At 47.8% G+C, this 14289-nt stretch overlaps 1 protein-coding gene across 7 annotated transcripts in view; it reads right to left on the minus strand.

Moving 5' to 3' along the window:
- Positions 1-8840, minus strand: part of FHOD3 (formin homology 2 domain containing 3) — a 456888-nt gene extending 448048 nt beyond the window's left edge. For all 7 annotated transcript variants that reach the window (XM_045886817.3, XM_045886815.3, XM_054510321.2 and 4 more), the window contains exon 1: positions 8536-8840. In XM_045886817.3, coding sequence (XP_045742773.1) covers positions 8536-8700 — 165 coding nt within the window. In that variant the 5' untranslated portion in view covers positions 8701-8840. The remainder of the gene's footprint in view (positions 1-8535) is intronic.
- Between the last annotated feature and the right edge of the window lie 5449 nt (positions 8841-14289).

Here is a 14289-nt window from a genome sequence, read left to right on the forward strand (position 1 = left end):
GAGATCATGACCTGAGCCAAAGACAGACGCTTAACCGACTGAGCCACCCAGGTGCCCCCTCTCTTTCCTCTTTAATGGGTCACACATTAGGAAATGTGTGTAGGAATACATTAAGTATTCCTTCACATTAAAATCCATCAAAGGGACCCTCTTTCACCATTTTTTCCTATTAATGGCTATGTTGCAAGGCAAGGAGAGAACGTCCACCCCAGCAGACATCAAGACTTACTGTAAACCACAGTCAGTTAGACAGTGGGCTGTTAGCACAAGAACACACTGCTAGACAATGGAGCAGACAGCCCAGCAACCCTCCTCTGAGGCTGTGGACACATGTGGGTCAGGGCAGCACCACTGAAGACTGGGCTCCAAGCCCCCCACATTCTCTGTGACTGGGATATCACCAACCTCTGTCTTCAGTCGGCCACTTTCCCAGGGAGTCCAGCCCCCATTCACCTCGAGCTGCACGCAGCCTGGCTGATGTAATCAGAGAACCAGACAGAAGTCCCCTCATAACTGTTCACAGGGGTTGAAAGCTAGGTTTTCGGGGTGTAGCACACTTAACAATATTAAATTTCATTTAATTAAATTACAACAGGAGAGGGGAAGGAAGCGTTGTTTAAGCCTGTTGTCTCAACCCCAACACCATCACACAGATGTGTTCACGAGTTGTGAGGGACTTACCTTTGACTCTGGATTAATAATTATCATGAGGGGAGGACTGGGGAAGATGAGCTGAAATCATAGAGAAAACTAAACCAGCACTAAAGTGGTATAAAATGTAAGTGGTATAAACCCCTTTAGTCAAAACTCTGGCCAGTAGGAACAGGCAAAGTGAATGACTGCAGTACTGAGTGTGACTCCCACTTAGCCAGAAGGACCCTCCTCCTCCTCGTTCTTTCCTCCAAGGACCCACTGCTCCATCTTGCACCTGCTCTAAACATGTCCGAGTCTGGCCACTCAGGAGCATCTGTCCTTCAACTCATCTGCTATGAGCCCCAAGCCGCTCTTGGGATCCAATCACAAGATCAGCCAGAAGATGCGTCCGTTATATCTTCTATTCTGAGAACTTCAAAATAATCTTTGGCGTGTCCTGTGCACTCTGGTGAAGACCCTGGCATTTCATTCGCTACCATAATACCAGTGCACGAAGAACCAGAGTAGCCAATAACAATAAAGTCTGCTTCTGGGTTTTCTTCTTTCCAAAAATGTTAAAAATACTTGATGAGGTGATCAACAAACCCATTTTTCTGTGTCCCTTTTGCCAAATCTAGGAGCGTCGTACTATACTGAATTGTAGATTACTTACCATTTTCCCTTTTTCCAATGTGTTAACAATTTTGAGACCTTTTTTTCCTGATATTAAGTTCTAAACATTCCCTCTTAGAGCACAAAATTTTAATTTCTGGTTACAAATCGAAGTGGTGAAGAGGAAGTATGTTCCCAAGTTGTAAATAGATACCATGTAATGCCATTTGTTACTACGTGGCTCTCAAAATAGATCAACTTCTGGGTATGTAATTTTGCTCAGGCATGGTAATCTATGTTTTTAAAAAGATTTTATTTATTTATTTGACAGAGAGAATGAGAGAGAGAGAGCACATGAGAGGGGGGAGGGTCAGAGGGAGAAGCAGACTCCCTGCCGAGCAGGGAGCCCTGATGCGGGACTCGATCCCGGGACTCCGGGATCATGACCTGAGCCGAAGGCAGTCACCTAACCGACTGAGCCACCCAGGTGCCCGCTAATCTATTTTTTTAATGTTCTACCTTCCCCCTCTGCACTAGCTAATCCATAATGGTTTAATCTGTCCAGAGAAATCAAAAGCTGCCTGTAAGAATGCCAACATATACAATCAACTCACATTTCCATATACATGAGAGCATCAGTGCCACGCACTGCATTCTGGGATGCTCTCAAGGTGGAGGTAGAGGGAATTGAGTAAGACCCTGGGTGTGGCCATGAGAGCAAATCACAGCTCCAAGAGCCACTGGGAAACTGAGTGCCTTTATACTGGTATCATTAATTATAGCCTTAGCAACATCTCGGCTTAGTGATAAAAATTTCGGGGCATTTACTGAAGCTACACATATAATATCTCTACCTTAACCCTTCCTTTACCAAACCGAGAGTCTGGGTCTTGCTTCATCATAAGAACTGACCGAGCCTAGAAAGATATCCTGAACATAAAAAGACTGATGTCCTACACTTGTTTTTCAAAGATCCTAAGGAGAACGCAACCATCAGGATGGGAAGAAAAAGATCAGTGGAAGCACAACAACAAATTTGCTGATGACTGGCCATCTCAGCCATAGCAAACACACTCAGGACCCCAGTGACACTTAATGAAAGGACTCAGATCCCAGAGGGAACACTGGAACTCCTAGCCTAATGTTTTAGCTCTTTTTTTCAAAAAGTTCAAAAAAAAATTTTTTTCAACATATGCAAAAGTATAGTAAATAGTATAATTACCCCCTCATACACCCATAATCCAGCTTTAACTCATGGTCTATCTTGTTCCCCTGTAAACTCACCCACCTACTTTCCCCTCATCCAGGATTATTTTGAAGCAAATTCCAGACATCCTATAATTTCATCTGTAAATATTTCAGTATGTATCTCTGAAAAATACAAACTTGCCTTTAAATATAACCATAATATTGTTATCACACTTTAATAATTTTTAATATCAAATAAATTTGTTATTTTATTAATTTAAATTTAATAAATTTTACTATCAAATAGTCATTATTCAGGTTTTCCCAATGACTTCAAATATTTATTTACCATGTATTGGTTCAAATTAGTACCCAATTAGAGCCAATACATTGCAATTGGTTGTTGATATATCCCTTAAATCTCTTTTAATCTAAGGTTCCCTTCTATCTTTTTTTTTTTCTTTGCACTTTAACTTTTGGAGAACCTATAATTGCCCACAATCTGGATTTTGCTGATTGCACCCCTGTGGTGAGGTTTAACATTCATTGTAACTTAATTTTCCCCATTCTTTCTTACTTAGTTCAAAACAAGATCCAGAAACACTTCCCAATAAAATTGCCAAAAAGGCAAAAACAAAAACAAAAAGCAGTCTGCTTGTCCTGTAAAGGGACAGTTGCTGACAAACCCAAGATTCTGAAAATGTCCCTGCTTAGAAAGCCAGGTTACACTGGGGACATTCCTGAGCCGGCCACAGGCACCAGGAGCATCACCCGGAGATGAGGCGTGGAGGGTGCCAGGAGCAGTGACTGGCAGAGGGCAGAAAAGTTCTCGAAGTGTTCAAAGTTTCCTCTGCACAGAGAAATAAACCCTGGAGGAGAAAGAAGGCTGGGGGAGGGGTGCTCAGTGTCGGCCTCAGCATGTTAATCAGTTTTAAATCTGCCACCATTAAGAACTAACATTTCAGAGTCCGGAGGGGAAGGGCGGAGGCAGTCCTGTTGTTTTCCAGAGGGACCCAGGTTGGACTCCGAGGACAAAAGGCACAGACTCACAGAGCTTCCAGGCTGGAAGGACTCACAGAGCACAGCCGTTTAAGTCACAGCCCTGTGACAGGCAGCCGCGTGTGAAGGCAGTGCCGTTGGCCACCCTCCCCCACCTGCGCTTCCCCCTGCACAGAGAGCATGGGCTCTGCTGGCTTTCTAATAATGGGACACAGTTGGCTACAGGCTTTGGAGTAAAAAAAAAAGACTTGACCTTAAATCTCAGCTCCTTCACTTAAAAGCAGTGTGGCCTTAGATAACCTGCTTAGCCTCCCCATGCCTCAGTTTCCCCATCTGTTACCTGGGGATACTATTGTCCACCTGCTAGAGCTGTTATGAGGATGAATGGAGTTATGCATGGAGACCTACCATGTAGTGCCCAGCGCGCTCCCATTATATGTCTCCTTTCCCCCCTAAAGATTTCTGCCAGTCCCTTCCAACCCAGACCCTTGCAGGGAGCCATGACAGCACCTGCGGGACGTCTGGCTGGGTTACCGATGCTGTCTGTGGCCATGCATGAAGCAAAGCCAACTGACCCATAAAGAGTTCAATCCCATGATCCTGATCTCAATAGCCCGGCTCCAACCAACTGAGCTAATTACGGTAGAGTCAGATTCAACCCGGCTTGCACAGAGATGCTCTTAGCAGTTCATACAACATTCTTAAACAGTTTTGTCCTAAGATGCTCTGTGACACAACACACTTGCCAACTTTACCAGTGATCTCATCTTTTAAAAATCTTAATGTAGCAAACAGATGTGTCCCTTAAGAGGATTAAGGTAGAAATTCATTACAGCAATAATACCAGTGGATTTGTGTTCTATAACTAACACCGATCAATCAACTTAGGGCACACTCCATCTTAGCACTAGTCTGCTGCAAGAAAAACATGGGAGAACTGAACAGCCAGGTCTTTTCCCTCAAGGAATTTATCTGCAACAGGGGAGACAGTCAGAGCCCCACCTACTGAGAGCCTGACCTAAATGACCTCTAATCCATGCTGCTTCGACTGTATTTGTGCACAGGAATCACCAAAGCATGTTGGGAAAGAACTCTGGCAAATGGATGGGCTGCCTGGAAGGAAGACATCCAAGACATAAAAGTGGAGTCATTAAGAGCTCAGACCTGGTGTCAAATGCCACCTCTGGAACTCCCCACTCATGTGACCAGGGGAATTCCATCTGCTCTGGGTCTCTTCTGCTATGACATAGAACAGTACCAGTACCTGATTCATGGACTTGGTGAGATGATGCATGTCTAGGATGCTCCTCGTCTCAGGCAAGTGCTTAGAACACAGTCACTATTATCACTCCACGCTGTCTAGTCCACAAAAGGCACCGAAATATCTCCTGAACTGAATTACTGTCTTCATTGCCATTTTAACAGGTAGGCTAGTTATCACTTTTTTGTAAAAATATTCTCCAATTCCACTTTTGGCTATCAAAAGGAAACAAAAATCCTTAGCCTTTTGTATCAATCAATCCAAACCCATGTAAATTTTGAAAGGCCTATGATTTACTAATTCTACTGTATAGATTTTTCTAAATTAGAAGTCCTAGAATTATAATTCTTTAAAACACTAAACCAGAAACAAACACCTATTTATGCAACATTTGAGAACAAAAGGCCTTACATACACAGGCCAGATAGAACACATAACCACCAAAATGAACAGCTCCCCAGTGAGAATACAGCATCTGTTTTGATCTTTTTGTTATCAAACTCATCATTAATTTAATTATCTTCCCTGGAACTACTAGCAGCTTGAGAAAAAAACAAAGATAAAACATAATAAGCATAATATATCGTTTTTGTCCAAGATGATACTAGTTCAATGAACAACTAACTTCTAAAAGAGTCAGCAGACATGATTTAAATTAATATGTCATTAAGTTAAGAAAAGATGCACACGGGGCGCCTGGGTGGCTCAGTCGGTTAAGCGTCTGCCTTCGGCTCAGGTCATGATCCCAGGATCCTGGGATGGAGCCCCACATGGGACTCCCTGCTCAGCAGGGAGCCTGCTTCTCCCTCTCCCTCCCTCTGCTACTCCCCACCTCTCATGCTCTCTCTCTCACTCACGCTCCCAAAAAAATAAATAAAATCTTTAAAAGAAAGAAAAGAAAAGAAAAGATGCACACACTCCAGTTTGGGCTGGGAAGGGCCTGAGAGATTATCCAATTCACAGGTTCCCAACACAGGAAAATCCTAGGAGGGGGGCTGTACAAATGAGAACCCTCCGCAGGGCCTTGTAGATGCCGGTTACACAGGTGTGTTCACGTGGTGACCATGACCCCAGCTGCTCCCTTATGTCCGGCACACCTTTCTGTCTGTGTGATCTACTTCAAGCAACAAACGTTTACTCCCCCGGGGAGTTGCATGTGCCGGACGGCTGGGTATACTGAGGGTGTTTGCATGTTCCATGGTCACGCTTCTCCGTCCTGTCCATCACACAGATCGCCCTCCCCCAAGAAACTCCCCATCTTGCCAAGGCCAGGCTTGACCTGGGAGAAGCGTTCCCTGTGGTATGGGGAGCCTTACTCAAGGCAGGGGCCTGGAGTGACAGCCTGCCCCCTCCCTCACCATCCCCTAATTCACAGCGGGGTTGGCAACTATCTGTTCCCACCCCTCAGGTGAACTCTACCAGACCAGGAATTCTGCCTCAAGGCTCTTACTCATGCTTGTAACATTCACCTGCCCCAGGCCAAAAAGTATCTGGCATACAAGGGCGATTTGGTAAGCTCCCCAAGTTAATGGGACGGAACCCCCCAGGAGGTGCTGCTTCTGCCCACAGCCACACAGCTGGTCCAGGGAGCAGAGGGGCCCTGGGGGCTCAAGACACACAGGCCTGGCTTGAATCTCAGCTCTCTACTCCTAGCAGAGAAACTAGGTGACTTCAGTGCCCTTGGCCTCAGTTTCCTCACCTGCAAAATAGGAATCCTAAAAGTATCCACTTCATGGAGGTGTGCGGTACTCAATGAGACCGTGCACTCACATCCCCGGTGGTGTGATATAGGGTGTATACCGAGATGCCAAGCGATCAAAACTCGTTCGCTCTTTCCATCACAGGGGGATCATCCGATTTTAAGATTCCCTGCTGGAAACTAATAAGCATTTTAAAACATGAATGTGCACCTAGGCACATAAACACCCTAAGTTCTGTTTTACAGAACCCTGGCTAATAGAATCAGCCAATCACTCAGCTCTAGATGTGAAAAACAATGCCAAACATCTGAATATACTGCAGGGGTCTTTGGGCAAAAGACGCTGAGACTAAGGCTGGCTGGCTGCCAAGACAGGGAGTCAAGGGGTTCTATGGGATACCTTCTGATTCTGCTTATTCTACAAAGGACCAGAGGACACCTCAGAAAGTTCTGTGAGCCAGTGCAGTTTCAGTGCGTGGCTTATGGAGGCGGGAGGGGGTGGTGGTGCAGGAAGCCAACGCTGGAGCATCAGGATTTCCTCCTGCCAGAACAGCCCAGGGACACTGGATCAAGACTATGGGGCTATTCCAGGGAAACATAAAAATGTACTTCAGCTTCCAGCTTGAAAGGTCAACCTATGTATATAGGGTTTGAAATCCAAGAAAACCACTTCAAGGTCATAGGGCCACAATTATGAGCCTTCTATGGTTTGAACAAAAGATCACTGTAATCAGAGATCATAATGAATGGAATATCATGATGCCAAAAAAGCCCTTCGAAAACTTTTAACTCAATCTACTAATTAAGAATACCCAAATAATTTACAAAAGTGATGCTGATAAAGTGAATTCACAATACATCATTCTGTCCCTCCATCTCCCAATCCAACCTGCTTTCATGACCAGAGAGATTCCCCCAAACAGTGACTCATCCATTCTGCACCAACATGGAGAGAATGAGATAGAACTGCCCCATTCCTCATTCCTGAAAACAGGTTACTAATTAAGTAGGGAGGGAAAGCATGGATACACCACGAATAGAGGGAGAAAAACAGCACTGCCAAAGTTCACCAGTTTCCACATACAACCTCCCTCTCTTCCAAGGCAGGTGAACATCATACAGAAATCTAAAGAATTTTGAAAAATCAATTTTGTTCTTTTTGGTATCAAGGGTTATCTCCTCCAAATATTTATCAATGTTGCTCTTCAAGGAATAAATCATCTCCAAGCTTTGATATGAACCCTACGCAAAAAATGTGCTGGGAAGTAATTCTTCAAGGTGCAATCTGTTTAAGTAGGAGGAAGGGCTCTCTTGGATAACTAAATGGTTAGCTTTCAATGCCCAGCTCTTTGCAACACACACTTTGCAAGATGCCTGTCCTCCTGCAAAGGGTTAAAAAAGAAGAAGAAGAAAAGAAGAAAAAAAGCCTCTATCGGGTGGACTGAGAAGCCATTCTTCCCAGGGGACACTCATTTCGGGCTGCGAGGCTCAGGCTTTGTGCGCGCGCCGCCCCTCCGCGCCCCCGCCCCTCCTCCCACAGCGACTGCTCCTCCAAGGTTCCCAAGGCCACCTGCTTCTCCCGAGAAAAAGGGACTACTCGGAGCGCTATCTCAGTGCGCAGTCGGCGTCCCCGGCGATGCCCCGCGGGGAAGGAGGAGGAGGTATCCCCGGGGAAGCGTGCTTTGTCGCGAGGGTCGCGCGGCCGCCCGCAGCGGCCCCAGAGGCCTGAAAGGTTTAGACCTGAGTCCCCGGGGCCCGGGTTCTTTCCGCGCCCCGCTCAGCGTCGGCCCAGGTACAAGGGCCGACCCCCGGCATCCGAGCTCCACCCCGCCCACCCAGCCGAGCTAACGGCACGGCGCCGGGGAGCCTTCTCCATCCCGCCTCCGGCCCGCGCGGCACCTGCTCGGCCCCGCCCGCTCTGGGCCGGAGCGCGGGGCTGTCCTCGTCTCACGCCGGGGAGAGCCCGCGCCAGCCGGCGGATGCCCGGGGCCCCTCTGCCTAACGGGGCGGGGGGAGGTCTGCCCTTGGGCGCCTGTCCCGGGGGGCCGCGCCTACCCCAGCCTGCCCGCGGCGCCCCCACCCCCCGCGCGCCCCGCAGCAGGGGCTGCGTCCAGGGAACCCAGCCCGGACCGGTCGACCGTACCTTGTGCGGCGCCCGCAGCAGCCGGTGGACCCCAGCCAGCTGGGTGCCGAGAGCGAGGTCCTCGCGAAACGTGAACAGCGGCGGCCGGCTGGGCTCGGGGAAGTTGGTGCTGTTGAAAGGGTCCGTGTCGTCCAAGAACTGCACCCGGCAAGCCAGCGTGGCCATGATGCATCCCTGCCCCTGGGAGCGCGGGCGCCGGGATCCGCGGGGCCGCGGGCCGGGACGCCGGGGTCACACCGCGAGCAGGGGAGGCCGCGGCCGCCGCTCGCTGGCTCGCGGGCTCGCAGGCTCCGGCGCGCCCGGCTGCAGCCCGGGCTCCGGCCGCGGGGGGCGGGGCGGGGCGGAGGCGGGGCGACGGGCCCCTCTGTCCCCTCCTTCTCCGGCTCCTCCCCTCCTCCGGCCCCTAGCGCCCGGCCCCGCGGCCCCGAGCGGCGGGACCTGCGGCGGGGAAAGGGAAAGGGAGAACGGCTAGCGCGGCATCCGCACTCCTGCGCCAAGCCCAATGCCAGCGGCGGCGGGGCGGGCATCCCCGGCGGGCTGACTCCGGCAGCACCCGCGCCGCTTGGGCCGCCCGCTGCACGTGCGCCCCTCGGCGTAGGGAGCTGTGCCCCGCCGAGCTCCGGGAACCGGAGGGAATGGCCATCCTGTCTTCCCCCCTCGGGGAGAGGGTTTAACCCCTTCCAGATGAAGGCGGCGGCGTCGGGCTCCTGCTGCCTGGATTTGAAAACCCCCAGCTGGGCGCCTGCAGGAGAGGGAGCCGGCCCCCGGCAGCAAGCGGGGTGGTGGCAGCCACCGGGAGCCCAGGCAGGGGTGACCGGGAGGTTTCCCTTGGGGAGAAGGAACCTTAGAAAAAGGAGGGTGAGCCGGGGAACCCACGCAGCTCCTAACAGACAATCCCGGGGGGCGCTAGGAGAGACGACTGGAGGACTGCGAGGCTCTGCCCCAGGACCCCAGGGCCGGGCGTGACACCGGGGCCACCTGGTGGGTGCTAGTTGACCCTCTGTATCACTGCCGCCTCTTGACCAATTCGGTCCCCCGAAAGCCCTAACTGGACCTTGTGGCGCCGCGGACCGCTGCGGACGAGGTCACCGAATTGCGGAGGGGCGGCGGAGACTTGGAGACCCGCTCGCGACCGAGGGACGTGGAAGGAAGCGTTGCAGCCTGCACGCGGGAGCACCGGGACTCCTGTCCGCCTCCCGGCGCTCTCCTCGCTGCTCGCGGGCGACCCCCTCCGTTTCCAATAAGAATTCGACAGTTCTCTCCTTTCCCAGGCTGTGGCCAAGTTGGGGGTTCCTCATACCTCATATAGGTCCCTGGGCTAATACGCAATCGCTCTTGACATCCGAGTCTGTTTACAAGGCGGCTCTGTGACGTCTCTCTCCCTTCCTTCTGGTTTCAAGAGGAAAGAAACCCTTGTCCCATACTTAGGCCCTTCATTGGCACCTGTTTTTTGTTGTTGTTTTTTTTTTAAGATTTTATTTTTAAGTAATCTGTACACCCAATACGGGGCTGGAATTTACAACCCCGAGATCAGGGGTCACATGCTCCGTGGAATGCGCCAGCCAGGCGCCCCCTTCACCAGCACCTTTAGCCTTCCTTCTATCCATAGACTCTTCCTGTCACACATGCAGCACTTACGCCTGGTCTTAAAATGACAATGATCCATGACACTTCTGCTCATTCCAGAAGAACTCCTAGCTCTCCTTACTTCTGCTCCTTACTTGCTCTTTGAATGAGTTCTCTGGGCCAGCCCTACACCAACTTCACCATCAACTCATGGCCAGAATACTAAACCCCCAAATTCTACTCCCTTGCCAGGAGCTTCCTACCCTCCCACTGTCAGCCCCAACTCCCTCCTCACTGAGGGAGTCCACCAGTCTTTCTGGCCACCCCATTTCTCATCACTGTCCCAACATGAATCCCAGCGCACCCTCTCGGACCTTCTTGCCACACCACCCCCTGGGCCTCACCTATCTGTCAGTCCCGGGCTGGCTTCTGCCCCTGCCCCATCTGCCAATGCCTGCTGACCACGGGGCCACTCTCGGTGACCCATTTACCCCTTCTACCTACAGATTATTCAGTACAGAAACTCATGTCTCCAGGACGAAGTCCTCCCCTCCCAGGAACCCCTCCTCTCCATCTTCCATCCACACCCTTCCTCTCCTGCATCTCAGGAGATGACCAAAACCTTGTTTTTTTCTCGCTGAAGGCTCTACCTCCGTCCAGACTCTGAGTCCCTCCCTTCCCAATTCCTCTGGGACCAGGCTCTGTTACTGAAGCAGCCCCCTTCTTCCTTCCTCCCTGGGCTCCTTCCCCTGAGAATCGGGACTGGGTTCCTGGCGTGTGACCAGTGCAGTCTCACAGAGCCCTGTACTTAGAAGAACCCCAAACTGGCTTTGTGCTCGGCTGTTGCTGTCTTACAAGTCTTAATAATTTAGCAAGAGGCCCCAAATTTTCATTGTGCACTGGGCTCTACAAATTAGGTAGCTGGTCCCGATAAGGAAAAAAAAAAATACCCAAGTGGTTTCCATCTTAAAAGCTGTACCTTTACGAAGCCTGCCTCTCACTGGCTTATCTCTCCTTCACTTCCTGACCGGCCTCTGAAAGAGAGAACTATATTCCTTCCTCAGCATCCTCACCAGCTCTTTGTTCCACGTCCTGTGACACCTGATGGGCACCTCCTGCTGTTCTGAGATCATCATTGCCCTCCTAACTGCCTCATCCAGGGGACATCTCCACCCAGCTGCCCACTTTCTTGGTAGCATCTGTCACCATGGACCACTCCTCCCAAACTCTCTTCTCCCAGCTTCCACAGTTCTACCAACTCTGGGCTCTTCTCCTTCTTCCTCCTTGGCAGCTTCTTCCTGAGTCCCTCTGGACTCTGCTCCCCTCTTGAGAATAGGGCATCACAACTACAGTTAATGTTAATTTATTCCTATGTTCCCACTAAACGAAAAGCTCTTCTAAGGCAATGACCATACTGTATTCAACTGTATGACTCCCCCCACCCCCGCCAGGGCCTGGCAGAGAGCCTAGCACAGAAAAGGCACACAATAGATGTCTGATGAATGAGTGAACCTCAGAGTCATCTTTGACTCCTCTATCTTGCAGTTGGTCACTATGACCTGTCACTGAATCAGTCTCTAAAATATTTCTCAACTCTTTCCTCCTGTCCAGCTCTCACTGCCTTTGCTAGTCTTCTAGCGGGTCTCCCTTCCTCAGGTGCGAATTCCTAATTTGATCTTCTACTGGCTTCCCCAGAACCAGTGATCATTCTAAGATGGGCATTTAATGTGTCATATCTTAGGGTAAAATCCTTACATGCCAACTCCCTTAGCATGACTCACAAAAACCTCTAAGATCTTCCCCAGTCTACCACACCGGGCTCATCTCTTGTCACTCCCTGCTTGGTACCCTATTTCAAGCCACACTGAATTTATTACCCTTTCCCAAACATGCTGGGATTTTGCATGATGAACTTCTCGACCTAGAACACTCTACTCTATCGAGTTGGCCAGCTGAAGCCACTTACCCTTCACCATTCATTTCTAAGGTCAACTCTTGTAGAAAGGCATCTCCAGCTCCACCCCAAAAGAAGATTGTCTCTCCTTCCTCTGTGGTCTTAGACTACTTTCTACATGTCCCGATTGTAGCACTTTTCATACATGCTTACCTGTATTTACCTGTGCTCTACTAAACTATAAGATTTCCAGGACTGGAATTTGCCTTACTCAGTTTTAGTCTTAAAACTTCAAATAGCAACTGGCACTAAAGTAAAACCTTTAAAAATTTTAATTACATAAGTTATCCTTAATTCGTTTAAGGATTTTTGCCCCAACCATTCCCTTGAGACTGCTTTTAGCAATAATATTTTTCTCTTGATTAATAGCCCATGTTTTTTCCTCAACTTATTTTTTTAAATCATTCTCTTATAGTAATATAATGCTTTCTTTTAATTTAAAAGGTCGAGTAATAAAAGTTATAACAAAAAAAATCAGCTCCCTATTTTACAACCCCCATTCCCACCCCACCCTACTTCTCAGAGGCACCTGTTTCTTTTTTTTTTTTTAGAGACACTCATTTCTAAACAATGTAAATACACTAATATACTTTGAACTATGAATTTTAGATAATACATTGGCTTTCTTTTGTGCTAAATGAGGATTTTCACTTCATTGCAGACCATTTCCCTTTCTTCATCTTCCCAATATAGTTTTATCACAATTTTAATTAAATTCCTATTCAGTGATTTTTTAAAATGTAAGATTATGTTTATATTGTTTACTTTTGTGCCAAGTAGTGCACATGTTTACATGACCTTTCTTGTACAACTTTTTGTTTTTCTGAAGTTAATATTTGCTTCAATTTTTTTCACTTGCTTATTTTTTTTCTTGAACAGCTGGTTAGGTCTTCTCATATCCTGCAACAGCCCTGAAGATGCCTCTTTCAATACTGCCAAATAATTTCTCAGTGCTGTGTTTTCTCTTAAGATATCCTTTTCAGAGATATTCCTCTGGGAGTCCTTGATGCTCCGTCTCTCATTTGGAATGTGGCTCTCTCAGCCCTATCTTCCTGGAGAGTTCCTTGTCTTCTCTCACTTGTCTTATTCTTTCTTGACTTATATTCTCATTTTTGTCAATACATACCCTAGTGGTTTCCTGAAAGGATAAGTTTTTGATCACTTTTATGTCTGAAAGTATCTTCATTCTCTAGCCTCACACTTGTCTCAATGTCACTCATCTGGAAGCTTGACTGGGGCTGGTTGGACTAAAATAGCCTCTGTCTGAATCTGGTAATATGCACTGGCCATCAGCTGGTCAGTCTAAGGGACTTCAGACGAGATGGTTCTTCTCTCCTCCATGTGGCTTCTCATCCAGTAAAGTAGACCTGGCTTCTTCCCCCTGGCCGTGATAGCATAGCATTCTAAGAGTTCAAGAGCAAAAGCCGCAGTGTCTCTTGAGCCTTAGACTCAGAGTTTATGCTGTGTCACTTATGAACACCAACATATAAGAAAGTGTTGTGTTCAACTTTGCAACAGTCTGACACACATGATATATAATTCTAGATTGAAAATTATTTTCACTCAGAATTTTGAGGCATTGCTTCATTGTTGCCGTTGAGAAAATGATCAATTTAGTATACATAACCTTTTCTTTTCCTTCTCTCTGGGATATTTGCAACCTTCTCACTATTCCCAATACACTGAAATTTCATAATGAGGCACCCCGGTATGGGTTCATTATATTGACATTCCCTTGGTATTTTCCACCTAGAAATGCTGTTTTTTGTTTTGTGGGAATGTTCTTGTTTCATGTTTTTGATCACTTTTTCTCCACAGTTTTCTCTGCTCTTTCTGGAACTCCTATTATTTGGATGTTGGACCACCAAATGGATCCTCTAATTTTCTCAACTTTTCCACCCTGTTAATCTCTAATTATTTTATTCTACATTTTGAGGGATTTCCTCAACTATATGTTCTTTCTCTTTCATTGAACTTTTAATTACAGCATTCATGTTTTTAATTTTCAGGAAATTTTTCTTGTTCTCTAATTTTCCCTTTTACAAGTATCTTATTCTTGTCTCCAGGATTTCCCTGATACTATTCATTACATTTTCTTTAAAGTTTTAATTTCATTGCACTGTTTATATGTTCTTTGAGGTGGTTTTTTTTTTGTTGTTGTTGTTGTTGTTTTTTAAAGATTTTATTTATTCATTTGACACACAGAGATACAGAGAGGGAGAGAGAGAGCATGA

This window comes from Mirounga angustirostris, unplaced genomic scaffold (genome assembly GCF_029215605.1).
Source record: "Mirounga angustirostris isolate CCGP_5_RB_7025 unplaced genomic scaffold, mMirAng1.0.hap1 SCAF_14, whole genome shotgun sequence".
Taxonomy (NCBI): domain Eukaryota; kingdom Metazoa; phylum Chordata; class Mammalia; order Carnivora; family Phocidae; genus Mirounga; species Mirounga angustirostris.